Source organism: Falco punctatus (assembly GCF_963210335.1).
Source record: "Falco punctatus genome assembly, chromosome: 12".
NCBI lineage: Eukaryota > Metazoa > Chordata > Aves > Falconiformes > Falconidae > Falco > Falco punctatus.
The window spans coordinates 2,907,700-2,934,170 of NC_137592.1; the positions used below are offsets into that span (position 1 = coordinate 2,907,700).

At 43.4% G+C, this 26,471-nt stretch overlaps 2 protein-coding genes across 14 annotated transcripts in view; one reads left to right on the plus strand and one right to left on the minus strand.

Annotated features, from left to right (window-relative positions):
• The window catches only part of EML6 (EMAP like 6), a 120,385-nt gene extending 114,545 nt beyond the window's left edge, over window positions 1-5,840 (plus strand). For 3 of the 4 annotated variants that reach the window (XM_080408049.1, XM_080408056.1, XM_080408048.1), the window contains 3 exons: window positions 487-683; window positions 1,042-1,142; window positions 2,741-5,840. In XM_080408049.1, the coding sequence (XP_080264175.1) occupies window positions 487-683; window positions 1,042-1,142; window positions 2,741-2,765 (323 nt within the window). In that variant the 3' untranslated portion in view covers window positions 2,766-5,840. Of the gene's footprint in view, window positions 1-483; window positions 684-1,041; window positions 1,143-2,740 lie in introns of all 4 variants that reach the window. The other variant, XM_080408055.1, reaches the window with a different exon arrangement.
• RTN4 (reticulon 4) overlaps window positions 5,674-26,471 on the minus strand; it is a 47,182-nt gene continuing 26,384 nt past the window's right edge. For 8 of the 10 annotated variants that reach the window (XM_080408061.1, XM_080408059.1, XM_080408060.1 and 5 more), the window contains 6 exons: window positions 18,017-18,224; window positions 15,071-15,209; window positions 9,164-9,233; window positions 8,439-8,485; window positions 7,154-7,212; window positions 5,674-6,762 (listed from right to left, as the gene is read on the minus strand). In XM_080408061.1, the coding sequence (XP_080264187.1) occupies window positions 6,720-6,762; window positions 7,154-7,212; window positions 8,439-8,485; window positions 9,164-9,233; window positions 15,071-15,209; window positions 18,017-18,224 (566 nt within the window). In that variant the 3' untranslated portion in view covers window positions 5,674-6,719. Of the gene's footprint in view, window positions 6,763-7,153; window positions 7,213-8,438; window positions 8,486-9,163; window positions 9,234-15,070; window positions 15,210-18,016; window positions 18,225-22,322; window positions 22,457-26,216; window positions 26,414-26,471 lie in introns of those variants that run through there. The other 2 variants (XM_080408065.1, XM_080408066.1) reach the window with 2 other exon arrangements.

Genomic DNA, 26,471 nt, shown 5'->3' on the forward strand with positions numbered 1-26,471 from the left:
AAAAATCTGCCCCAAATTACTCTTTCCTAAGGACTCTTGACAGATTGTGGGAGTGGGGCAGGCGCGCCCCGGCAGGCAAGATGCAGGTAAAGAGGAATGATTATAAAGGAACTTAAACTAAGGAAGAACAGCCATTTTAAGAAATACCCTACGTCCAAACAAGCACCCCCTCATTCAAGAACTCCTGGCCCTGAGAAAAGAACATCGCTGCCAAAAATCACCGTGGGAGGGCATGTACTTGTCCATAAGGAGGGGAGGGCAGCATAGCTGCACAGCCTGCTTGTGTAAAATGGTGCGAGTGGTTTTGCAGGAAGTAAACCTTAGGATCTCGGCTGGAGATGATTTGGGAGCCACACGACAAAGGGGTATTCATGTGGTCTTCCCCAGTGATGAGATCGCGTTCAGTGCAATGATTTAGAGGGAAAAAGGCTTTGATCTCAAAGGCAGCAAATTTTTTTTTACTGGGCTGTGTTTGTTACTGAGCAGCAGCAAGTCTTACGCTCTTTTTTTTAACTTGGTTTTGGAACAGCATTCTTGGAGACGAAGTCATTGGAATTTGGCCGCGAAATGCAGATAAAGCAGATGTCAATTGTGCATGTGTGACCCACGCTGGCCTAAACATAGTCACAGGAGATGACTTTGGTCTGGTGAAACTGTTTGATTTCCCATGCACAGAAAAATTTGTAAGTGGATATTTTATTTTAATCTAAACAGCTTCCTTCTCCCCGTGTTCAGACTCCTTAGCACAGGATTTCAAGATGTTCAAACCACACGGTCCCACGGCTCATCTCCAGGCAGCTCCCGGCCAGCGCCGGCCTGGGAGTGCAGGAGCACAGCTGTCCCCAGATCAGCTCGCAGGTGACAGGGTAGCTGCTGCCCAGGAAGGCCGGTGCCGAGCTGGGATTGCTGAGCTGGGATTGCTGCGGGCTCCCGGCACCAGCACTGCGCCGGGGGGGTTCGTCTGTACTCGGAGGCAACTTTATAACTCCGCAAGGCAGCGCTGCCCCACCAATTCCTGAACTTCTGTTCTTTGCCCAACAGGCCAAACACAAGCGGTACTTCGGGCACTCCGCGCATGTCACCAACATACGCTTTTCTCATGATGACAAGTACGTTGTAAGTACAGGAGGAGATGACTGCAGGTAACTGCTTATTTATTTTTAAAATAATCAAAAACCTGGGCTGTACTTTTCTATGCCAAACCCAGAGCGATGCATTGAACACCTTTCTCGCCCACGTCACATTCACTGAAGCCTGCTGATGTGTGACGGTTTCAGCTTGGTTTTCTGACTGGAATGGCTGTATTTTATGGTCACTTACACCCAATTTGCTCCTGCCACCTTGGCGCCATTCACAAGGTCATCTCTACTGGGTACGGTACCTTGCATTTGGGTTTCTGTGTTTACCAGGCACCTGCCGGTAGCTCCTTGCTTGCCTTCCTCCCTGGGGGAGGGCAGAGGAGGCAGGCCCTCGGTCCTGGCTGCTGGTGCAGGAGCCCCTTGGTGTGGCTGAAGAACAGTTAGGTGAGACAAAGACAGCTGGTGGAGCGCCAGTCACATAAAAATAACTGAATAGCTCCTGCCCAGCAAAGGGTAGACCAGGAATTCCAGCTGAACACAAGGATAGATAAGATTTAGAAAGACATTTCAAATAACAGGAGGCTTGTCCAAAGGTGCCTTAAGTTTGTGTTGGGGTGTTTTGGGGTGGTTTTTTTTCCTTCCTTAAGTGGGGAAAAAAAAAAAAAAAAAAAAAGGACAGTACTGTCAAGCAAAACAGGGAGCAGGAAGGTGAGGAATTACAACAGCAAAACGTCACACTAGAAAAACTGAAAAGCAACAAGGTAGGAAACGAAAAGGCACAAATTCTCACAGGAGCAAGTATCAGGAAGCTGCATTCAAGAACCAAGTATTTATAACTGCTTACTTGGCAGGAAAAATAAAAGCCAGGACTGCAGGACCAAGTCATTTTTGCCAGTGAACAAGACTGCACCTTTCCCAGAAGCAGCCTCCATACTGATGTGTGTTCCCTGACAGGAGGCTGCCCTCAGGGAGCTGCAGCGCCTGCAGCAGAGATACTGCCCTTACCCTGGGTTTGTTCAGACCATGCAGCCGATCTAACTCTTGCTGCGTGAGATGAGCTGTTCTTCAGATTTCATATTCACAGTCTTTTGCGCAAGCCTGCTGGTAACGCAGCACCCCACACCCCGAAATAGATGTTATCATTTTCCACTTTGGGAGAAAAAGAAAGGAGGGGGGTGGGGGGTGGGGACACCAACAAACCCTTGCAAAAGTGGTTGCGCAGTGGGAGAGCAGGGAGCTCTGTCGGATCAAAGGGCGGCTGCACAGGAACAAAGGCTGCATTTACCTCAACTCCCACCCTGCAGGCTGCAACTTTCATAAACGCAGAAAAGCTTATCAGCTGCCTTAATTTAGACAATGTAGTTCTGGTGAGGATCTGATGCAAAGCGTAAGGATACAGAGTAAAATAACCATTTCCAAGCTGCAGGCCTTCACCGAAGCCTGCACGCGCACTAGGTACAATGCTTTAACTCTCGCCCGAGCAAAGTGCACTCGAGGAACTCCAGGGCTTCACGTTGCTTTACCTGGCATCCTGCTGGTAAATCTACATTTATGATCATGTATGTATGTATGTAATGCAACCCCTCTCTCGGTATGGCATGCTGGAGGTTGTCATCAAGTTACTCAGAAAAGTAAGTATGATGTCCTCAATTTCCTTGTAGTGTATTTGTATGGCGATGCCTTTGAAAGGAGACTCTTCTGCCGCTGTTACTGCCACCACCAAGGGACTGCTCTGGACTGGACAGCCATGAATGCCTCTACCCCTCCAGCTGCTGTAATTTCCATACGATGCTGCATGGATTACACATTTTCAGATTACTCGTACAAATTTACTGAATGTGAATGTGATCTTGCATTTGAAAGACCAATATCCTTGAGAAGGAAGCTGAAGTTTGAAAGGGCATCCTTCTGTAACCTGGGTAGGCCAAAGTGATGAACAGTTCACTCACGAAGCTGCTTTTGCCTAATACTGTGTTATTCAACCCATGTCTGAAAAGGGAGCACGCTGAGAAAAGGCTGGGCCCTTCACAATTTGCATAATTTCAAAATTTATGGTTTGAACATTTGTTCAAGGAAGTTGGTGTCTTTTAACCACACCTGCTTCTTAAAAACTCAAATTTGGTGCAGAGTAAAACTGCAAGCTTTCAATCAGCATGCTGGGGTTCACACTTCAGCTTTCAGTAATCGAAGGAGCAAAGTATCATTTTTTAAGTCCATTTTGTTTTTAAATGTATGTATTTGGCAAAATTTTCTATCCATGAAGTGCCTTTGAATAATTTTCTAGTAGTATGGGCTACAGTCTTACCTCCCACCAATTGCTTTCAACATACGGTGCTATAACTTTCACAGGGAGGAGGGCTAACCATTAACACCTTTTCCAGCTGTGTACCTACATTATCCCTGCTTTCTGCTTTGGTTTTTAATAAATACCTTCACGTGTGAATTCCAAAACGTTTCCAACAGCAAGAAGCTACGTGCTCTTATAAGGACAAATCCCTCTCGGCATTACACCTCTTGATAGGCTGTTCACAATTGGTTCGTGATGGTAGTAGCTCGACTGCAGCCAGAATTTGAAGCTTAACTCAAACGGTGAGTAGAGGGAGAAGGAGTACGGTGAGACTTGGTTAAAGAAATTTTAACACAAATATTGAGGAAATTGTTCCCCAAGAGTTCCGGCACAATCCCCGTCTATGGGAAAATGTGCTTTATAGGTAACTATTTCTACAGGCAGTGGCCACGTAGTGTATTTGTATTTTAGAAGCGGTTTGAAAGCCTCCAGGAATCATCACTTCCCATTCTGGAGGGGCTTCCAGAAGATGCCCAAAGGAACACCTGGTACCTCCCTAGCGGGGACTGCATGTACCCTCCAGCAGGCAGCTAGTCCCATCCTGCTCAGAAGCAGAACATAACTCCCTCCTGATAGCAGAACCTTTACCTGTCCTCGAGAAAAGCATGATCTTTGCTAAATTTTGGCTCCTCTCCCCCATCACTGCTTCTCGTGCAGCCCCCTCATCGGGGACCGGGCTGTGGGCAGCAGGCAGCTGAGGTGAGAGTTGCCTCCCTGTGGAAGTGGAAACTACGAGCTGATGTTCACAAAAGACCAGTAAAGCCTTTCGACATTTGTTAAAGAACATTTTGTCAAAAGCAAAAACTACAGGGACAGTGGAACTGGAGACAGCAAAAGTAAGTTCCACTTTTTCCAATTAAACTGTTTAGGGAAAGGAACAGAAAATGCAGGCAATGTCAGAAGAAAAGATTGTAGCAATTTCTGATACTTTGAAATTACCTTTCTATTTAAAAGACTGTTAACCGAGAAAAATAAAGGCCAAAAGAAAACATTTAGACTTACGTTTAGTCTTTGAAAAGGAATGTTAAATAGTGCTTTAGTCCCAGTTCAGGAAAAATACTATTTTGAACTGTGGAAACTTGGAAACTTCCTGCCAATCCACTCCTGGCGCCCACTGCATAAAAAGGTAGCTGCTGGCTGCAAGTAGTAACCAGTTAAATGTACATTCAACACACAAAAGTGCTTCAGCAACCTCAAAGAATCACCTTTTTTTAAAATTGTATTTATTAATGCCTTATATTACTATACAGAAGATCAGTTTGTCAGATACACAATAAGAGTCCCTATGCAGTCTTTTTTTTTTTAAAAAAAGAAACCTTCTTGATCATATAATGTATCATGTTAGGTGGTGATGTCAGTGAGCACCTTCTTTGCCTATGTTGTAATAACGTTTGCCTTCCTTTCACACTGATTGTATCCCAAATAAAACCAGTTGTGTGGCAGAATGCATTGATCAATGGTGATGTGAAAAAATATCTTAAAGCAATAGTGTCTTGTCAGGAAAACACTTAAAATTTGTATGTTTATATGGTTTGGGTGTAAGTATAAAATGTTCGGAAGTAATGATGTATCATACTGTAGGCTAAGATATTAGTGCATGAATTTATTTTTCAATGATCAAGATGCCATTCATTCAAAATCTGTGTCTCAAGGAAATATGGATACAAGTTTTCAATGTCCAGGTCTCAAACCAGATTCAGCAAGTTGATCTGAAAAGATTATTGGGACTTGCTTCACCATTTCCTTCAAACTAGAATATGGCATCATACATTACTGTCTCAAAAATAAAAGAAACCAAGGATCTTCACTTTGTTTAGCAGAATCTAAAATTTAGTCTTTCACAATTTTCTATCACCAACTACTCACAACACTTAAGTGGCGTCTGACACTCCGTGTCACTGAGCTGTCGGCACAGCTGGCAGCGGTAACAATGGGGGCCTTGAGCATTCAGCACAGTGGCCTCCTCGCTGCCGGCGGGAATCTGCGCTACATGAACCACACGCCGAACTGAGCATCACCGGCCAACACGGCTCCCTGGGACATCAGCTCTGCAATGGAACTGAACAAACTGCTTCACACTGCACATATGAAAAGAAAAGGGATCCTGGGAAATCCACCTACTCACATTGCTATACGTCTGACAAACTAGTACTTCCACCACCATGTACAATGGCTATTTAATCACTATGAAGTTAAACAAAATAAACACAAATATATTAAACTTGCCTCAAGAAAGCAAAATACCAATATCATTTTATGTCTATAAGCTTTATTGATACTTGGGGTTTTGGTTGGTGGGGTTGTTTTTGTTTTTTTTTTTTTTTTTGCTTTTTTGTTGGTTTTTTTCTTTACATTTCACAATGCATTCCACAGACTTAGTTCAATACAGCTTAAACTGCAAGTGTATAAATTTTCACTTATCATTTCTTGCATAACAAGGCTTTAAGTTTCCAAACAACAGTTGCAGCATTAGATAATCGGTCCACAGATTATCAGAGTTTGAGAGACTGTAGATTTGCTCAAAATCAACTACTGTACGTTTGTGCAACAAAGTGTATGCTGTAATTATCTTTTAATGTATGTGGAGGTTCCTTTGTTCATGTCTCTTTTGTTGTTTTAAACAGATGCTAGTGTTTACAGACAACGTTTTAGTTTTTCAAGCTTGTGTGCTATGGAGCTAGTCCAGAAATCAGTCAATTCTCTGAAGTACGAAGCACTGTGGAGCAGCTGAAAGATCTAAGCTTTGTGAAACACATATATATATATATATATTGGCAATTGATAAAACAATAAAATCACAATACAGCTATACTCATACCAAAAAGGCAAGATTTTTCAAAACTTGCTAAAATGGTATATTCTTCTAAAACATCTCATTTTAGAAAATCTGCATCAATCTACACAGACCATACACAGTGCACAAACTGGGAAGTGTTACCCTCCGCTCCACCTGCACTACCTCTTCTGGAACGCAGCAGGGACTACCTCTGATGAAGCAAAATGTACAGCTTTCTCAAATCTTTTGTATTAGCCAGTGCTGCACACAGGATAAAGAAAGATGATTAGTTTTAGATCCATACATAGCAGCTTACAATACTTAAGATGATGAAACACATGGCAGTCAAAACAGTTATTTTTCCTTAAACACTGCGTTGCTAAAAAATAAAGATCTGTGAAATTGCACTGCAATGTCAAGGGGTTTGCTATTCCCTGACCCTCCCCATGTAAATCCAAATGAGTATTTTTTCCCCCTTAAAAGATGAACTTCCTATCGATAAGTTGCTTCAGGCTCTTTACTCGGTTTTGCGCTTCAACCCAGGGATCTTTGCTTGGATCCTGCAAGAGGAACAGGAGAGGAAAAAGAACAGCGTTTGAGTAACAAATGAAAAACAGGTAGGTGTCAACACAGTCTTAAAAACAGCAGCACATAAAGATCACAATCACAGTGACCAAAACTGGTAAATTCTCCTTCGTTTAGCCCTCGGGTGCAACTGCTGAGGGTCTCACGAGCGGTTTCAAATACACAGAATTCTATCAGAAATAATACAGGATTAACTTAACAGCCTCAGCAAGAAAGGAGCTGATTTCAGAACCATTCCAAAATCAAACAAAGGATGTTCTCCTCCCAGGACTAGCGCACGTAATGCATTTGTTACACACAGCAGTACCAGACATACCAAGAGCTGTAAACGTTATAAAGTGAAATAACATAAAAAAACCAACTCACTTAGCCATCGCGTCTTTGACATTCTTGTTCACGAGCCCCAAATAATGGTCAATTTGGGCCTGGAATGGAAGATGAGAGGTGTTAGAGCCAGCTCGGGAGCAGGCACCGCGGTGTGCCTCACTCAGAAGACCACTGACGGATGGAAGGGCTCAACCACGCTCATTTCCAAGTCTGATGCCAGAGCTCCCGCGGCTTCAGGCTCAGCACACCCTACCTAGCGTCTGCCTCCAGGCGTGCACACAAAGGCAGGGAATAGCAGGCAAATACCCAAATAGATTCACCCTGGCTTCTGCACGTTCCACCGAACAGTCACCAGCGTTTCCCTTGCCTCTTCTCGAGGGCGCGCAACCTGGGCCCTCGGTGAGGGGCAGACGGGCAGCGTGGAGAAGGAAAGCTGCTTAGATGGGCCAGGCCTCGTAAACAGCTTATGCCTGCCGAGAGCAGCCTTCAGCTTGTCAAGAGGATTGAGGAGACCAAGCTAAGCCACACAAATTGTCCGTCATCTTTCCTTGGGGCTACAGGATTTCCTTTCACTGCAGCGTACTTTGTCCTTTCCTGGGAGCTCGGAGAGGAGCCCAGGAGACTCCGCCATCTGCTCTGGCCCTTTCTGCCTCCCTTCCCAAGTCCCAGGCTGGCCTCCATGAGCAGCGTTGTTTTTGAAAGAGGAGAAGGAACGGCTAAGCCAGAGCTGGCCTCCCCCCTCCTGTGCTATGACCTGCTGAAGACAGTCCCTGCTCAAGCTCGGCTAGAATTTAATCATAAGCATTTTATTTTGGCTCCTTCTTACCTCTTACTTTTACATTAGTCTCTCCACTGGAGAGGCACCGGACTGTGCCAGGCATCTCCCACCTCCTCTTTTTGCCAGGGCTACAAACTCCACAGGGCTTCAGGACACGAATCCTGAAGATCAGCTCCAAAGAGGTTTCTTCAGAAATTGTTTTAAAAGTACTTACATCAGGACTGCCTGCCTGCTGCTCTTTTAGCCCTGACCAAGCTGGATCAGGAGAGGAGGCCTCCAGGTTAATGGGGCTTTTTTTCTAACTGTTTGCTGGGGAAGCCTTCTTACACTTCCACCAAAAAGGAGGAGGGGAAAGCACACGCAATCTGGACTTCAAAGTGAACTTGATTTTCTTGGCCCCAGCACTGACTCCTGGTTAAAGGCCTATCTTTTAAAGGCTTTAAAGATTTTCAAAGATTGAAACAAATTTTGGTTTTACTTGCTTGTAGCTTTGCTTCAACGGAGCCAATTTTATGAAACATTTCACAAATCACATTAAACACTCACCTGATGTCTTTCATAAATAACAGGAACACTGAAGAGTGAAATCAAAGCTGGAAAAGAGCACATCAAAGGTATGAACAGACGGAAGGGATGGTGTTCAGGTAAAACAAAGACTAGTTTCTACACCTTGACATTTATTTTCAAAAGGTTGCAAGAAAAAGATATAATTAAGCCACGTACAAAAACTGTTGGCTGGTAATTTAAATAATCCCTCTTAAGGAGAAGCTGGGCTGTTCTCCAGGTCTCATTAACAGTACAGTAAGTCTAGTCACAGGTCACTTTTCCACTGTGGGTTATGCAAATTCTTCTAAAAGGATGCTCAGGCCTCTGCCAGCATCAGTCAGTTTCTGCCACCTGAGGCTAGCCTGCTCTGGGGTGCAAGAAATAAAAGTGTCTGCGCCAGGACACAGCCAGGGGCAATTTTGTACCTCCTCCAAAGCTCAATGCAGCGATGGTATTCGAGTCAGGCTGACCCTGATAGGGACAAGCACAACCACAACTGCTTTCAAATGATACAAGGTCTGGAAAACTGACAATCTCAAGGAATTCGGCAATCCAAAATGGCCTGTTCTGCAGTGTTATCAAGGTCCTGGAAACAGGACACAGAACTGTAACATCTCACTACACTCCAGAACACAGGAATAGTTTAGCCTCCAGTACTGAGCAGCTTCAGTGCTTTTCCAGAGTTATTTTGTATGCCAGTATTTAACACAATTCAAAACACTTACCCAGAATCAGTAATGTCAGACCATTAAACAAGGCACCGACATAGGTGAATACCCACATCAACACTGCGAACTAAAAAGGAAAAAAACAGCATGTCAGCCTGGCGTCTGTGTCACCAGAACATACCAGTCACAACAGTGAGGGGCCTTCTCAAAACACATACGAAACTAAAATGCCCCAAACGCCACTTCCCCCTTGCACATCTCACGTATTTATAGATGAGCGACATGATGGCTGAAGGGCTCAGTAATAGGATAGTCTAGGTCATCGGGCTGAATTCAGCCCGAGTCAGCAGTGACCACTGCTAGTACTCAGTGGCCGCTCGATGCCCTCTGCATTCATACAGCACTTCCAATTCCGCGTTTATTAACGATGGGCAAACGCCATTCCTACCTCCCACCCTTTGAAAAGACGGAACTAGGCAGGCAAGTGAGAGGTTAAAGGGCTGGCATGTGACACAGCACTGGGTGACAGAGCCAGAAAGAAGCAGGTCATTTGTTTGCGTGGCAGCGCAGCAGCCAGCACACCACGCAGCCAGCACACAAGCGCATCCCGCTCTGGGCTGTGGCGCAACCAGCAGCACCAAACTATCACAATCGCACTTGGCTCAGCAAAGGTCTCGGTGAAGCGCTGACTAGGCAAGGCAGAGGTTTCTGTCACACCAGGGGAAAAACCTGTGTGGAAGGTGAAGTAGCAAGGTTGGCTTGATTGGCTTTTTTCCCTTAAAAGAAAACATAGGAGAGCTTTGAATATCAAAAAATTCAGGAGACAGAGGAATGAACAGTGCCGTAAAATGGAAGCTGGCTCTGAGTCCTAGAGTAACTCAGAAGGAAAGCCGTCCCTTTGCTTCACTGCTCACACTGACACAATTTCTGGCTCCATGTCCCAGCCCCTAACTCATACCCAGCGGGGGTTCCTCCCCCACCACCATGCTGCTGACTGCACTTGCAGAGCTCCCTGTGCGCTTCACCAGCTTTACACAAGGGTCTGCAGAAGCTTTCCGCCAGGTGGAGAGTGTCCCAAGCACACCTCTGACCTATAGCGGGGTGGGAGGGGGCTGAAGGCTGCCAGCTCTATTTCTGTGTAGGATTCCTCCCTGAGGAAAATCAGCCAGTTTCTTCTAGTGTTGCACAGCTTGTAAGGAGCTGAACAGAAGCCAGGATCTGGATGTCAGAAACGCTGGACTTGCCAGTGCTTAGTCCTGGCTAAGCACTGAATTACACTCTGTATTGTGCGGAGCACACAGATGAGACCCCTAGCTCTTTAATCAACTACGCACATCTGGTTATTTTCTGTGCAAAACACTGCAAATTAGCCAACAGCTGGACAGACATGGTGGGAGGCTCCTGCTGGCATCAGAGAGAGAAAGCCTGGGCACAATTAACCACCGAAGGTGAAGCACTTTGGTAAGCTGGAGAAACATGCAAGGAAAAAATGGATACAAAGCACTGGAAAGAAAAAAACCGCGTGTCGAAGGACTGCGGGTGTAGGCAGGGCTCTAGCCTGCAGCCAAGTTACGTACCCCAACACCCATCTTTAGCTTATCATAAGATGAAGTAAGAGACCAATCCATCGTAAGAGACCAAACCAAATCAACAGCCAACAACAGGAAAGGGCATGACAATCACTATGAGTTTAATTGCATGAGCCCTGCACTGACATGAAGTTTACTTCAGGAGCTGCATTCAGAGCTGATCCCATTCAAAATGCAGGAGCATTAACTGCAAGTGATGCAGCTCTTTGTCAGCTCTTCCCAGATGCAGTGCAAGCAGCACTAGGGGCACAAAGTTAACCCTCAGGCAAGGCTGCGATGTTACCATCAACTGCATTCCGGCTGAAGGATTTTGGCAGGTTTATCAAGAAAAATAAAGCAGATTTCTCTAAACTCCCTCATGATTCATTCAAACCTTGGCCCAGTTCTGCTCCCCACAATGCCAGGGTGAGAGCTGGCTGCCAGCCCCTCTGCACTTTAATGGAGCAAGCATTTTCCCTTCAGAGCAAGCCGGTGCACGCAGCACGTCCCCCTCCCCAGCCACGGGAGGGAAGTCAGCAACCTCTACTACAGCAAAAAGCCCCCAAGTTTGTGACCATTCAGAACAATTCCCTTGCAGACTGCGCGGTCCATATAAACTAAGTATGTCGACTTCAAGCGCACACAGCAAAGCATCGTGACAACTATCCAGGATCTCCCTGCACAAACACAACTACCGAAGCTAAGCACCACCCCAGTCTGGTGACAGTTCAGTAATATTGCAGGAGGTTATCACCAAGGCAGAAAATGTGAGTTTATGTAAGCAGAGTGGTAACAGATATGAACCAGTCCCAAAGTCCAACAATTAACAGAACTATCCAATCCTATTTAGCGAGCACTGAATTTACAGCCTGAGAAAGATCAAAATGCAGGCGTTAACATTTGACTGACACAGGCTCTGCTTCTCCAAAAGTCTCTCCAGAGCAGCATCAGGGTCTAACGACGAACTGTGGTACACGTGCAGCTTTTAATCCACTTCACTTATTCACACGGGGCGGGAGAGGGAACCACTGAGCCCAGCGAGGCCGCCCCCCTCTCTACTGCATCCATGAGGGACAGCTACTTTGAAGGCTGGGGCTACCAAAGTAAATTAAGTTCAGCAAAAACCTCAGACCCCCCAGCTCCCACAACTCCATCCCTCTTCACACCCTTCTGACAGGTAAAACAGCACTCCTGGGACTGACTGGAGCTGATCTCAATCCCACACTGACGTACTGGTCTCTTTTTTTTCCCCCTTAGAAATGAGACAAACTCAAGAGAACCTTGCAAATGCAAAAAGGCTTACCCCTGAAATACACGTCTGAACACTTTAAGCTCTAAGATGGAAAAAAAAGCAGAAGGCATCCCAGGATTGACCTACAAAGATAATATTGCTCTTCCCACACACTTGAGACACAAGGAAAGCACAGGGCCCAAGCTCAGCCGGAATGTTACGATACAGTAAACCAGTAAAAACCCCTGTGTACCCAATGGAATGAACCAAGTTTTTGCCTACCTCATTCCAATGATTACTGACTCCCCAGTACCCAAAGCATGCTGCAATGTAATGGCAAATCCAAAGATGTGCATGTGTCAGTTTCATTACTCTAAAACAGTTCAAATATGGCAAAGAGCTCTGTTTCTCAAAACATCAGTTAAGCAATGAAAATTGAAAGCAATTGTGCCCCACTGTTGGAATGGCTACCACCGCGCAGCTGGGGAAGCAGCACTAGACTGCTATCCATCAGGATAAAGTGCAGGTTCCCCGGGACTCTGGCAAGGGCTGCTCTGGAATTGCTCCTCAAGAACTGTGAGGAACTTCTGCTGCTGCATAAATATTTAGAGTCCATTTTAAAACTTCCATGACTGAAGCATTGTTTAATAAAAAAAAGAAAAAATCTTAACAAGACATTTTACAGCCAGAACTATTACACACAATAAACTGACCTGCAGACATTTTCTAAATTAAAGCTCTGTAACTTTTAATTATACATAAACATGCTGTTTCCTACAGTGAAGATGTTTAAACTACACAAGCCAAGGTATTTTTAAACCAGGGCCATTACATTACGTAAGACCCCAGCATCTTAATGTTCTCCTCAGGCTCTGGCACAAACCCTTCAAAATCAGCCGCTTGTGCTTGTGAACTGTCCTGGCATTCCCTGGTTTCATATAAGGGTTGCTCTCTGCTATGATAAATTAAGACTAAATAACCTACATAAAACATTTTATATGTCAAAAGAATTAATTAGTTCAGCTGAATAAACATGTCTTTCCTATATACCATAGTATTTGGAAAGTGATTAGTGCCTTAAAGACATCCTGACTGGAATTAATTCTAACATAATTCCTCTGAAAGGCCTCATTTTTAAAACAGTGTTAACTGGAACAGCAGTTGGCTGTTCGCTGCTTCCTTTACTGTAAGGGATTGTGATCTCTAAACAAATGGTGTGGAAATGCTTATAACTCAGATGAAGGAACATATCACAAAGGGCTTAATTATTCAAGAAATACAAGTGACCTTGTGAGTACAAGTTTTTCTGTGATGCTTGTTGTTTAATCAGATCCAAACATGACTTAAGGAAAATAACTTCTCTTTGAACACTGAAACTCAATGCCCTTAAACACAATAAACAAAGAATATGTTCCCTTCCTCCCTTGCACATCCCGTGTAAGTTATCAAAATGCAATTCTAGCCATGTAACAGCAATTCTTTTGGTCAAGGCTGTGGCCTTGAGATGCTGCAGAGATGAATCCTAAGTACTCAGTCACTCCAGTGTGAAGGTGAGACACAGCTTCTCACAGACCAGACTGGTGGGCAGCAGGCGAGAGGATTTAGCCATCAAAATGCAATCCCTGTGTGGAAACACTGGCAAGGCACAGCCAGTAATGGCCTTATTTAAGCCATTTTACCATAAAACGACTGCAGCAATATCAATCACATCCAGAAAAATGACCAGAAAGTAAGAACGCACAGCCACCTCCCTAAAAAAAAAACCAATAAATTTACAGCCAACCCTTTAGGATCAGGAAGATTATTACACTAAACCTTGGGGTTAATATCCCATTCTCCTCTTTCCCTTCTGAGAAAATTAATCTTTATCATGAACAGCAGACCCCAGGAAACAACCCAACAGCCTTATAATCTTTCCTATCTCCAGAGGGAAAGGACTCCCACTACAGACCGGCACAGCATCAGGTACAACTTTCCTGGCACAAACTCTATGTTCAAGTTGCAGCATAACAAGAAACTGGGTCTAGAAACTCTGCGTAAGATCCCAAGATCTGCCTCCGATTTCTATTCCACACATATAACAAAGACTTCTAGAGCCTTCCTATTTTTCTCCAACTGTCACTCGAAAGCCCTTCCCCCAACCCCACAACTCAAAGGACTTTATAAAGCAGTACGTAAGGGATTTACTGGAAGGTAAATGCAACTATTTCAAGAAGATTAAGCAAACTGAAAAAGAAATGGACAACACATCATACTCAGTAAAGGAAACAATTGTTTGAAAAATGAAGAAAGACGATTAGCTTAAAAGGAGAGAATATAATTCTCACAGAACAAAGTTGAAGGGGTTTCAGCCAATATTTTTATCTTTTTTCCCCCAGATCTTTTCTTAATAACTATTCTTCACTGTCAGTTTTGCTCTGCCACCTTCAATAAATTCCATTAAATATTACTTGGACATATTCAAGATACCTGTTAAGCAGTATTGCACACTTTAGGTAAGGTAACCTGCAAAACCCATTTCAGTGATTTGCATCACTAGAAGCAGCAGCTAGTCACACCCAAACCCAGGGACTGAAACAAGTGTCCACCTCCCTGGTAAAAGAAGGGCACTGCTCAGCCCCCAACTCTCCCAGCAAAAGAAGCTGACACAGGAATTCCTCCTGTTTAAGGCAAGGATCAGTACACTAACCACACGCTGGTCTCTGGACAGAAACAAACACAAAACCCAAACCAAACCAGACCTGTGGCAGTCTAGCCCAAAACTCAGGTCTTCAAGAAGGACAAATATATATTAGTGACACATTCTGAATGCCTGTATTAAGAGCACTAGCGAGGAGGTTTAACAGCTGAACTGCATGCAGCCAGAACCTATTTCAGTTTTCCATCTGTTTTTATTATACTGTCAAAATAAAGTGCAGAAAAAGTCACCCACTATTACTGCACACAGAACTTTATACTCAGCTCCGTGGCTAACAGAAGGCTATACTTCTTGAAAAACAAAAAGGCTTATTACTTCCAAAAAGCAAACTAACACTCATTCTTTACTTATACAGAGCCAAAGATGCTATTGTTCATTCATGTTTACAAGGACTACTGGGCTTTGCTAACCTAGGTCAGCAAGGAATTTACACAAGGCTGCTGTATCTACAGCTGAAGCAAACTTACCTTCAGAGAATCAACTAAGTCATCGACTAGGAAGAGACGTCTCAGCTCTTTGACTGTGCCATTAACGTGACCAAGCACAACGTTACTGTATTTCTGAATAAGCTCTTCAGACACAGCTACATCAGACTCCAAGTAGGCCCTGCAAGAAAGAAGGGCTTATGAGACTTTACTGTAAAGACTGTTGTCAAAGCGTATCAAATATATATATGTTATATATGCAATATCAACATACCTTCTTTTTATGTTATAAAAACAGAAACCTTCCCTCATCAGGAATGCCAAAAGGATAGAACAGAACTAACCTAAGTTACTCTTAGAAAGTAAAAGCCAACCTCAAAAAAACCCCAACCCTACAACCTCTTAGAAGAAAAGAAAAAACGTTTCTTTCTTACTCCTATGTTGTGCTAGTGCGTTTATTAAGTCACACACAGTCTTACCTGGCCTACACACAAAAGGCGCACTGGCTGACACGCAGGTGTGACCAGACCAGGCTCGCGAGCAGCCAGCAGCCAGCACCACTGGCCATACGCTGCCTGGTCTATGAAGGCTCTTCCTACTCCTCAGCATATGCTGTAATCTAGAACACTTACAACAATGACAGCCAGCCAGGCTGGGGGGCATTGTGTGTGTTATTCTCAGGTTTTGCTGTTGTATTAGGCAGCCTGATATTCTACCAGACTTGGTATTTCATTTTTCAAACTGAAAAAATCCTGCACAAGTAACATATTCATTCATACCACTGGAAGGCCGTTCTGAAGTCACCATTATGCTGTAAGAAACACACTAAGGCACAGTAAAATGAGCAAGTCTTTCATCATTTGCTTAAAAAAATAGAACCAAAAAAAAATCCTTACAGTTAGTGACAGCAGTTCTTTTAATAGAAAGATATAAGCTCCTATCTGGCTAAGCGTTCTTTACACTACAGTGTTACTCTTATCCGTATCTGCAGCGGCTATCGCAATTTAGTATCTTGAAATTGAGAATAATTTATCTAATTTGCATGTTGGAGAGGGATGGAGCAATGCAGCACATCTGTAACGGCGCTCATTTTACAGTTACTACAGTTGTTAAACTTTTACTTTCATTTCTGCTTTGGGGTGGTTTTGATTTTTTTTTTTTTTTTAAATAAAAAACGCACAGTGGAGGCTCCTATGTACATCATTGAAGGTGAAGCTAAAACATGGCTTTGTGGCAAGTCCGGCACAAATGAAAATACTTTAAATGGTAACTACAGAGGGCAGCCATTTCAAGGCTACATTCTGCCATCCACACTTGGCTTGAATCTGCACACCCTTCTCAACTCATCAGCCAGACAGTCGGTACCTGAATCATACATGAAACTGATCTCATGGATGTGCTCTTCACTGCCAAACTAAATTCAACTAAAAATACCCTTCTTGTAGTTGAAGCTATACAGATAAAAAGTAAGCAACCACGTACGTTGGACTAAAATGTCTGGAAGCTTCTTATGAAAATTAGTATTTTTAGAAATAAACTGCAGAAAGAGCTCAGGTAGGAAAAGTTCTGCCTGTTCTTGCAAAGAAAGAACTTGACTGGTAAACTGGAAATGCTGTTTGGATACTGACGAACACTACTGGGTAGAAGCTCCAACAGGATTTTTGCTGGGAATTACTCACCCTAATGATGGTGAATGACAAGAGCCATACAGGGCCCTGATGGTTAAAAAACCCCACCAAAACAAACCCAGAAACCTGAGTTTACAAGAATATACGTATTTCACACTGCTATACTGAATATGGTTGCCAATTGTTCAGATGTATTTTTTTTTATACTAGATCTAAGCTTGAAAGCCAATACTCCCTCTTTTCCCAGTTTTTCTCACAGCTGTTCTAGGCACAGACTGGCTTTCTCTGGGTACATGGTCCACTACACGTAGTCAGGGAGGAATGGAGGTAAACCCAAGAAAACATTTTGCCCGCTTTACTGAAGATGAGAGGAAAACAATGAGAATAATTAGAAACACCACAAAATTAGTAAAAGAGCTGTAAATAGGAAGGCATGCGGGAGTTTCTGAAAGGGGCAAGGGAAGCTGAGATTGAACTGCTTCACTGATCAGTTAGAGGAGAGAAGCCAGTCTGAGCAGTGTGAAACAGGGCTGGCATGGAAAGAGGAAACATGCACATAGTAATAACACATCAATCAGTTTTTACTTCTCTTAAGATGCAGCTCTGCAACAGTGGGCACCACCATACTCGCCGCAGGAAAGGATGGATGCCATGGATACCGTGTTCCCACACCGCAGGAAATGCACACATGACATGCCCCAAGGACTTGGCTCACTCATCACAAAGAGCTCAGAGGTCCTCTCTGAGGGCCTGAACCAATCCTATGATTCAACTCCTCAAGCCTTAGAATTCAGAGTCCAATTTTCTGGATTTCTGATCTGAGCAGGCTGCAATGAACATTCTGCTGATGACAAGGCACCCTTGCATTTGGAGAACACAGCTATTGCTGCTTCATAGTAAAACATCTCATTTTAAGAGTATTCTTAAAAAACAAGTTCCAAAAAGATAAAGATATTCCCTGTGACATTTATGCTGATTTTTGCTACATATATTGCATTGGAAGTGCTACATCTGCTGGGTATTCTTTAGATTTTGTACATCATCTGCCACTGGTTCACATTCTGAAGACTATGCCATTCTAAAACACTTATTACTTCATTTGATTCAAGTACTTAATTTTTTGTAATGTAACCCTAGCATTCCAAAGGAAACCTCATTTTGTTTTCTTTACCACTGTGTATGCCTACTGAGAAAAGCTGAAAGAAGAGTAGTCACAGGCTGGGTAACAGATTTTTCAGTACAGACTATTTACATTATTATGCAACATATTACGGCATATGTCATCTACTGCTTCTAATGGCACCAAAACTGCCGTTCCCCGAAACAACACACTTTTTCTTAATTAAAAGAAAAATCTCACCTAAACGGGTGGCCTTCATCGGACTTCTGGATTGCCTGGATAACTCCCTTATATATCCTAAAGCTGATGGTCACAGAAAGCAGGGCCAAGGCAATGTAAGCTGTCACACTCACGATGCTGAACACTGTTAATGAAAGCAGCAGGAACAAGCTGGCACCAAACACCACTCCCGTCTTCTTAATGTCTCGCCAGTAAAGGAGGTCAACAACTAAAATTTAAAAAAGGTAAGAGATTAGAACAAGTTACCTTTTGCATCCATACGAAAACAGTAAAACATCATTCACTTGACTGCTGAGAGTCATCAAGAATGGAACTTGCGATCTCACTGTCAAACCACAGCTGAAATAACAACTAGAAATAGGTTATTTTAGCACAGATTCTGCACTGGACTTCAGATTATTGGTATTACTGTTATTAGGATTACCTCCAACGTAATTGCTAAAATTTATGAACAATTCTGCCCTTCAGCAATGTCAGAATTAATCTCTTCAACTACCGTGCTGTGTTCTGCACCAGAACCACAGCAGTTTGTGCTTCATTTCATTTTATTTTTGTGCATTTTGTGGATGTTGCTCACTGAAGGGACTTATTCAGATCCTCTGTTAGGACAAAGGACAAGACACTAACAGATCTCTAAACCGTTTTATCTTTGCAAACCTGGTAAGAGTCAAAGGCACTGCTCAAGAGTCATTAACAGTTCATTTGGTTTCACATCAGCGGGAGTTTATAATAGTGTGCTCCAATGCAAAGTACTTCATTTGTAAAGTAAGTTTATATTTTCCTTAAGTGACCCTCATGAGAGAACACAGTATCATGCCATTTTTAGCATCACTGTTTAAAGTAAACTGCACCCTTGCACAAGTCATAGGTAATGACCTAACACATCCACTGCAGATTTGTTTGTTTTGAGGTGCTGCTGCATCCGGTGGATTCAAATCTGGCAAACATCGTTCTCCATTGCTGAGTACAGAACTGGGCAGGGGCATCTAGTCTAGTTTAACACTTCATGGTGAGACGAAATAAAACTCACTCTTCACAATTTCTACTTCCACAGCTGATCAGATTTTCACAAGAAAAAATTCCTCTTCTGCATCAAAACTGCTTGTTAATAGCAACAATGTATTAGATACAGAACTCAAGATACATTACAGAAAAATTATTACTATTACATCATCAGTTTAGTAATCCTCTCTCATCTTAAACATCACAAAGCCAATTGTAAAATAGTATATCACAATTCAGAACACTTTTTTTATTCTGAATGACTGTAAAAGAAAATTTTAAAATAAATTTGACTATTATTTCTCACAGGATGAAAAGGTGGTAATGCACCAACATTAAATACTCAGTAGCCTCTGTAGGGAAAAAGTCTGCTTAATCCCTTTGGAGTTACAACATCAAAATGCCACTGGGGCTCTAGTGCAATTTCACTGTGTTTCAGAAGCTGAAGTCCTTTCCCAATTATTTCTGTAGGGAAACTGTACTGAGCAGCAAGCTCTGGAAAGATGAGAACTCTGGTCAGAAACTTAAAAGCCATCATTTTCGTAACGCAAAATATTTTACCCAAATATTTAATTCATGTTTTAGTAGAAACTTCCTGAAGTTCTACAGACAGAACCAGGTTACAGTTGCATGAACATCTTTGTATTTATCACCCACCAAAACTGCTGTGGAAAGAAACAGCCTCACCCCTTCACCAGCACTCAGTTCCACTCCTTTCCTCTGCATGGCCACGTACAGAACCAGCCCAGTTTTCTGCATGCCACTGACAACTACTGCACAAAAAAAATAGAATGAAAACTAAGCAGCCAGCCAGATCAGATTCTGGTTGTGGTTCACCACGTGACTCCACAAACATATGGGGTGGGAGATAGAGCAGCCAACAGCCAACGGAAGGAGGCGACACTCCTGCTCTGCTCTCGGAACACCACAAACCTTGAAGTCCTGTCAAGTTGCAGCCCAACCTACCTGTGCACCCTGTTGACCTGTTATTCCGCTGGCTCTCTTCATGTTACAAAGCTGCACTCTATTTCCCCTGTCAATCACATGAAGCTCTAAGCAAGACAACTGTTCTTTAATGTTTGTAAAGATCTGTCTTGGTTTCAGCTGGGAGAGAGTTAATTTTCTTCCTAGCAGCTGGTACAGTGCTGTGTTTTGGATTTAGTAGGAGAATAATGTTGATAACACAGTGATGTTTCAGTTGTTGCTAAGCAGCACCTGCTCTAAACCAAGGACTTTTCAGTTTCCCATGCTTGGCCAGCGAGGAGGTGCACAAGGAGCCGGGAGGGAGCGTAACCAGGACAGCTGAGCCGAAGGGCTATCCCATACCACAGAACGACAGGCTCAGTATATGAACCGGGGTGGGGTGGGTGGGTGTGTGTGGCTGGCTGGGGCCTGCCGGTCGCTGCTTGGGGGCTGGCTGGGCATCAGTCAGCGTGGGGTGAGCAACTGTATTGTGCATCACTTGTCTTTCTTGGGTTTTATTCCTCTTTTTGTCATCTACTATATTTTCCCCCCCATTTCAATTATTAAACTGTTCTTACCTCAGCCCATGGGTTTTACCTTTTTTCCCCCTGATTCTCCTCCTCATTCTACCTAGGGGGAGTGCAGTGGGTGTGTAAGCAAGCAGCTGCATGTTACTTAGCTGCTGGCTGTGGTTAAACTGACAAAATAAAAAAAAAAAAAATAAAATAATCAAGTCATAGCAGAATTCCTTTTGTACAGGCCATAATCACTAAATTTAACATTTTCTTTTGTTTCTTTGGCTTTGTCTCTAATCACAAAAGTGTCTTGTTAGCATCTCTGTACACCTTATGTTAAGCAAGTTTAGCATGTAAAAGCAACTTAGGAACAAAATTGTGAGCTTGACCTAAAAATCATTGTAAACCGTAAACCTCAATCGAGCTGCAAGTATCCACAACACCTGGGTGAGATTTTTACTAGTCTTGTCAAAAAAGTTGGTGGATTTTGTGCTCCTAAATCATGCAGAAATTTTGGGAAAAACTCCTTTCTTCCTATTTGCTACAAATACTGAAACTGTATTTATTTTTAAATGCTGCAATTTGAGCAGCCATACATTCAAATCTGGGTGCTGCTCCCATATCATGTGACACATTAAGTATGAGCCTTACTTGTCTCCATTTGCAGACAGTATTAGTTCTGTAAATGAGACACCCCCTCCTCTGTAATACAGTTTTAAAGGGTCTCCACTGATAACGACTTCTTACTGCTTCATCAGAAATCACTTACTACAAGTAGTAAGGCATTTTACCTGAAGCGAGTTATAAGGAATGTGGACAGTAACTCATGTGTATGACAGTTTCCAAAACACCAGAAACAGAGGTAAATTGCTGGAATTAAAGCATACCATTAATGCCAGACAGCCTCTAGCAACCCATTTTCAAGTCTTTTGTTCTCAGTAATCAATAAGAAAAATCCCCAAGCTAGTATCTCCCAGACCAGAGTTAAGCAGCACACAAAGCCTTTTTCCTCACTCTAGTCTCAACTCCATTTGGAGAACTACCAAATCAGCCTCAGCTTAATGACACACGGATCTGGTTTCATTGTAAATTCCTCAAATGGAAATTCAGTGTTAGAAGTCACTGAAAAACTGATTTGTAATTTTCAGTCCAAAAGGGCACACAATGCAATTGATTTCTATTCTCCAACTGATCAGAAACAGGTAATTTGCATTTCTTTCTGAAGTAAAAGAAAAGATTAAAAGCATTACTAGAAGCAGCTTTCTGGCTTTAACTTATACATGAGATATTCACAGCACATAAAAAACCCCACCAAACCCTAGCCAATTCTCAGGAAGAACCCTGCCAAGCAGCATTTTTCCTCACGGAAATGGTTTTAAGCTTTATTTTATACAACATGGAACTATAATCTCACGCATTTAATGCAAGTATTCCAGGCCTATACTAAAGCAAGAACAGCTGCCTACATTTGGTAAGCACGAACTGTCACTTGGCACGTCTAAAAATAGTACTGCTAGCATCCGTGCCTTACATGCAGCACTCATCCAATTACATTTTGCTTTTAAAGTGAGTGCTGTGATAGGTTTATCACTGTATTATTTTTGTAAGTCTTTTTTTTCTTTCACAGACACTTAAAACCGAACGATTCTTAACGTTTTTTGATGACAAACCCAAGTGGTTTAATTTCTTTAACCTGATAATCCTCTTTTAATAAAACCTGAACGCAGCAATCCTCTCCTTTTTTTGACAGAGAAATTAAAAGCCTCGAGATCTACAAGCGCGTTTACTTCGCATGTATTAAAGAAAACCAAGAAAAAGGGACTAACCCATTTTGGCATCCATCTTGAGTGCGGCTGCACGCCCCAAGCCCTCGCGCAGCTGACTGCCCGCGCCGTGTCACTTCCGGCGGGCGCGCGGGCGGCGGCGCAGCTACGCAACGGGCGGCGCGGGAGGCGCGCGCGGGCCCGGCCGGGCGCCAAGGGCCGCCCTGTCAGCGCTCGGGGACACGGGGGTGCACGCCAAAGAAAGGCCCTTTGTGGAGAGGGATGATGAAAAAAAAAACAAAACACAACCGCAAACAGCGTACGATTTACAAACGTTGTACGAACGAGGGCCGTCGCGCTGGGACCTCTCAGTAAGCTGAAAGGTAAGCAGAGATTCCTTATATTCTGCCAACAAAAACCGTGCCGAGGCGCGAACAGGCGCCTCCTCTGCATCAGCCTGGGCGCAGGCAGCGCTGCACTAACACGGACATGTAACAGAAGCGATGGAAGCTGGCCGCTTTCAAACGCCGCTGAAGCGCACCGCCGCAGTCACCATAGCACCGCGCAGAGAATTCATGGGAGACCGGCAAAAACCAGCACCCGGGCACCGACTGGCGAACTGCTGCCCGCGCTGCTCAGGGGCACTGGCGACACACACCTGAGCGGCCTCCGGGCTTTGCGCCGGGCCTTTCCGCGGGAGCCCGGCCGCGCCGGGTGCGGGGCAGCCCCAGCTGGAGCCCCCGGCCCTGGGAGCAGCCCCTGACCCCTCCCGCGGGCACAGGCGCACACAAACGCCATTAGCAGGCCGGGGCTTTGGCATTTTCAAGATTTCCTGCATCTGAACGACCACTTGAAATCACGGGTGACATGCCAGTGGGAGCAGACCGGACCACAGACTCCAATCCTCCTTCTACCCCGATCAGATGTGCTGGAAGCCAGCTTGGAGGGCCCTTGACAGCCTTGTTGCAAGTCAGTAACAACAAAACAATCCCAGGCTGGTGAAACTGGGGGGGGTTACAGCATGACTACAAGCGGTGCCGAGCATGTGGAGCTGACTTCGACCAACAGAGCTTTCCCTGTCGCGGGGACAGGCACCACGAAGGAGTGCCACATCCACGGGGCTGACAGGCTTGTCTGACTGGACCCTTAGGGTCCAGAGAACAAGTCTGCACCACGCACGTTTCAGACTTGGCACATCTGCCCCACAATCCCTAGCAAGAAAAAGCAATACACATTTCACGAGTACATGCTAGAATGAAAGCAAAGAGTCTGACACGACAAGACTGTCCCCCAAAAAGGCAAATACTACCTAAAAATTACTAATGAGCCAAAGCGGAATTTCTTTCAGTTTTACTTAATCATACACCCGCTCATGTGCGCACAATGTAGGAACTGGGAAAATTATTGCAAAGCCCTGGTTACTCACAATAAAAATTTTAAGAGATCAAGGACTGCACAAGCCTATGCAACCTTTTCCACCATTTAACTGATCTGAACCAGAATTCAGATAGATTTTCAGCACATTAATAAATAAATAAATATATAAAGCCAGGATAGCCTGAGAGTATACCTATGGTGTTCATCCTACCATTAGCATTATTTGGCTATTAAAACCTGAGAATTCATTGAAATAATTAAAAATTAAATAAATATTACATTTTAGTACCAATTACTCCACAGGGGCCTGTCTTTAAAAGTGCTAAAAATAAAAGTCACGCCATCCCCAGAATAAACCTACTTCATCCTGCCTATCTAGATGATCGATACCACAGGTACTAATACCACAGGCTGTACCACTTCCATTATGCTGCTTCCTCAACTACTATGGGTGTAGCACAAGAAACAAGCATACCAAAACTGAGTTAAGGATTATATTAATTAGAAAGTAGTGCTTTAGCTGGAAAGTCTAACTATGAACCATACTTTTGGCTCTTCTCTGCTTTTAGATTTGATGATTTTTTTTAAAAGGTTATTTTTTAGCATGGAAAGAAACATGTTGCAATATTTGCTTCTATATTTATTTTGGGGCAAGACAAAGAGTGTAATCTGTCCCTGAACTTTACCCATAATTTTCCACGCCACTGGAGCCCGACCTCACGAAGGAAGACAAGAAACAAGGCTTCTTCATCTTGTTAAAATAAACAAACGCTACCAGAAACCACACTAAACCAGGATTCAACAACAGTTACAAAAGGAGAACCAGACTCTTCTGCTTCCTCAGAAAACCTTCTTCTTGCTCTGCTTCCCTTTTCTTTTAGACCTTATTCCTACCAATTAAATTATAATTAAACCTCAAGGCAGTAGGAACTTCTTTGGAAGGAGAAATAGGCACTTAACCAGCTTCCTTCACCCAAGGGGATATCACTATGCAAACCAAAGAATTTAAAACACTGCTTGAAGCAGTTGTACTAGCACAAAATACCCACGTAGGATGGCTTGAGGTTTGCTTACACATACAGTAGTGCTTACACACTACTCGGGTCTACATTCTGCAAAGAAGCCAACTGCAGACAGCCCACCTTACTGGCCTCCCCCCAAGTGGGCCATACAGGCATGCTTATGATTGGCAACTCGTTAATTTTAAACCAAGAAAGACTCCATTATTCTCAGGGCCTCAAACTGTAGGCTCAGAAATGTCTGCCTTCAGTTGGAGCGAGGGACAGACCACCACCAACCCTGCTCGTCGGGTTGTGGAAGAAAACTTGAAAATTGGGCCTGAATACCAGAAGGTAACTTGCCTTTCACGTTTTAGAAAAACGTTCTGACCTCACCCCCTCACCCTCTTCCCCCCCCTCCAACCCCAAGAACTTCAGGCCTGACATACGGGGCGCTGAACATTTAAACTAGTCACACATCAAGAACATGTTACCAAACGCTGCAGTATATCTTTTCCTAATATTTTACAGCCCTTTAATGAAAGGTTAGAACTTTTAGAAACGTGTTTTGTAGGGGCAAAGTTTTTTCCCCTGCAGGCTTTTTTGCTACATATTTCAGTTTTGATAGAGCATTCAATAGATACGAGACAGCTGGCAATTTTGTCCAAGTGGGAAACAAACACAGATTTTGAACAACAGTTAGGAAAAAAAAAAAAAAAAGAGGAAAACTTCACAAGTACCAAGCATGACAGGGCCCTTTAAGAAGAAGACATTTAAGTATCTAAGGATGATTAAATTTTTTTAAAGCTTGTTTTGTCAATAAAGTATGAAGATTACATATTCAAATAAGGCTTAAACTCTTACACACTGAGCACTAATGTAATGATCCACAGAGATTTACACTGGTGATCTCCCATTGGTGGTTACAGGAACAAAGGTCAGAACCACACTAATTTAAGGTTAGCTACTTATTTACCTAAAACAATTTGATAGTATGTCTCTAAATTCTGAAAAAGAATCAGTTTTAACCTAGAATCCAACAGAATTATGAAAAATCCAAAGCAAACGTGATTAAGGGTATACTCGAAACATGCTATGCCAAACAAAAAAACAACCACCACCACCCTGCTGTAGTCCGCATGCGAATTCTCCTCATAAAATTACTGAACTACATGAACTGCATGCAGACACGACATTCTTTCAAGTTAATGGTTAGTATTGTTATATTATTTATAATCTAGGAATTTCAAAGGCACATCAACTAAATTCAGACTATGCTAGCACTTGTGCAGTGCGTACCAAAACAAGCTGTTCTTCAATATGCTCTGTAGGACTGAAAAAGATCTGCAGTGTCACACAAGCTATTTCACCTACATAAATAATTTATTCTCTGCATTGCTCGCATTTACCCATTTTAACTTCAAGCTTTTGCAATTTTGCATATAGCATGCACATATCTTACATCTTCACATACATTTCACAACCAAATACATGCTACAAACACCGTTTCCTAAAAACAACGCGCAGCTTCTTTACCTTAAAAAAAAGAAAAAGAAAGAAAAAAAGGGAAAAGAACAAATACCCTTATCCTTCCAACTGCTTGGCTGACTGTCCATCTCTCCACAAACGATCTACCCTCCAGCTGTGATTATCAATTATGCATACCAAGAGGACAGCTGCAAGAGAAGAAATCTACAGCCCAGGATGGGAAACATGGGCTTCCCCAGCAGCGTCTGCAGTCTGCTGCTGCACTGGTGCTGCAGGAGCCCGGTCAGCTGACGGCGCGGGGTGTGGAGCACTGACGCAGTGCAAGCTGTCACCAGGCTCCTAATGCTCC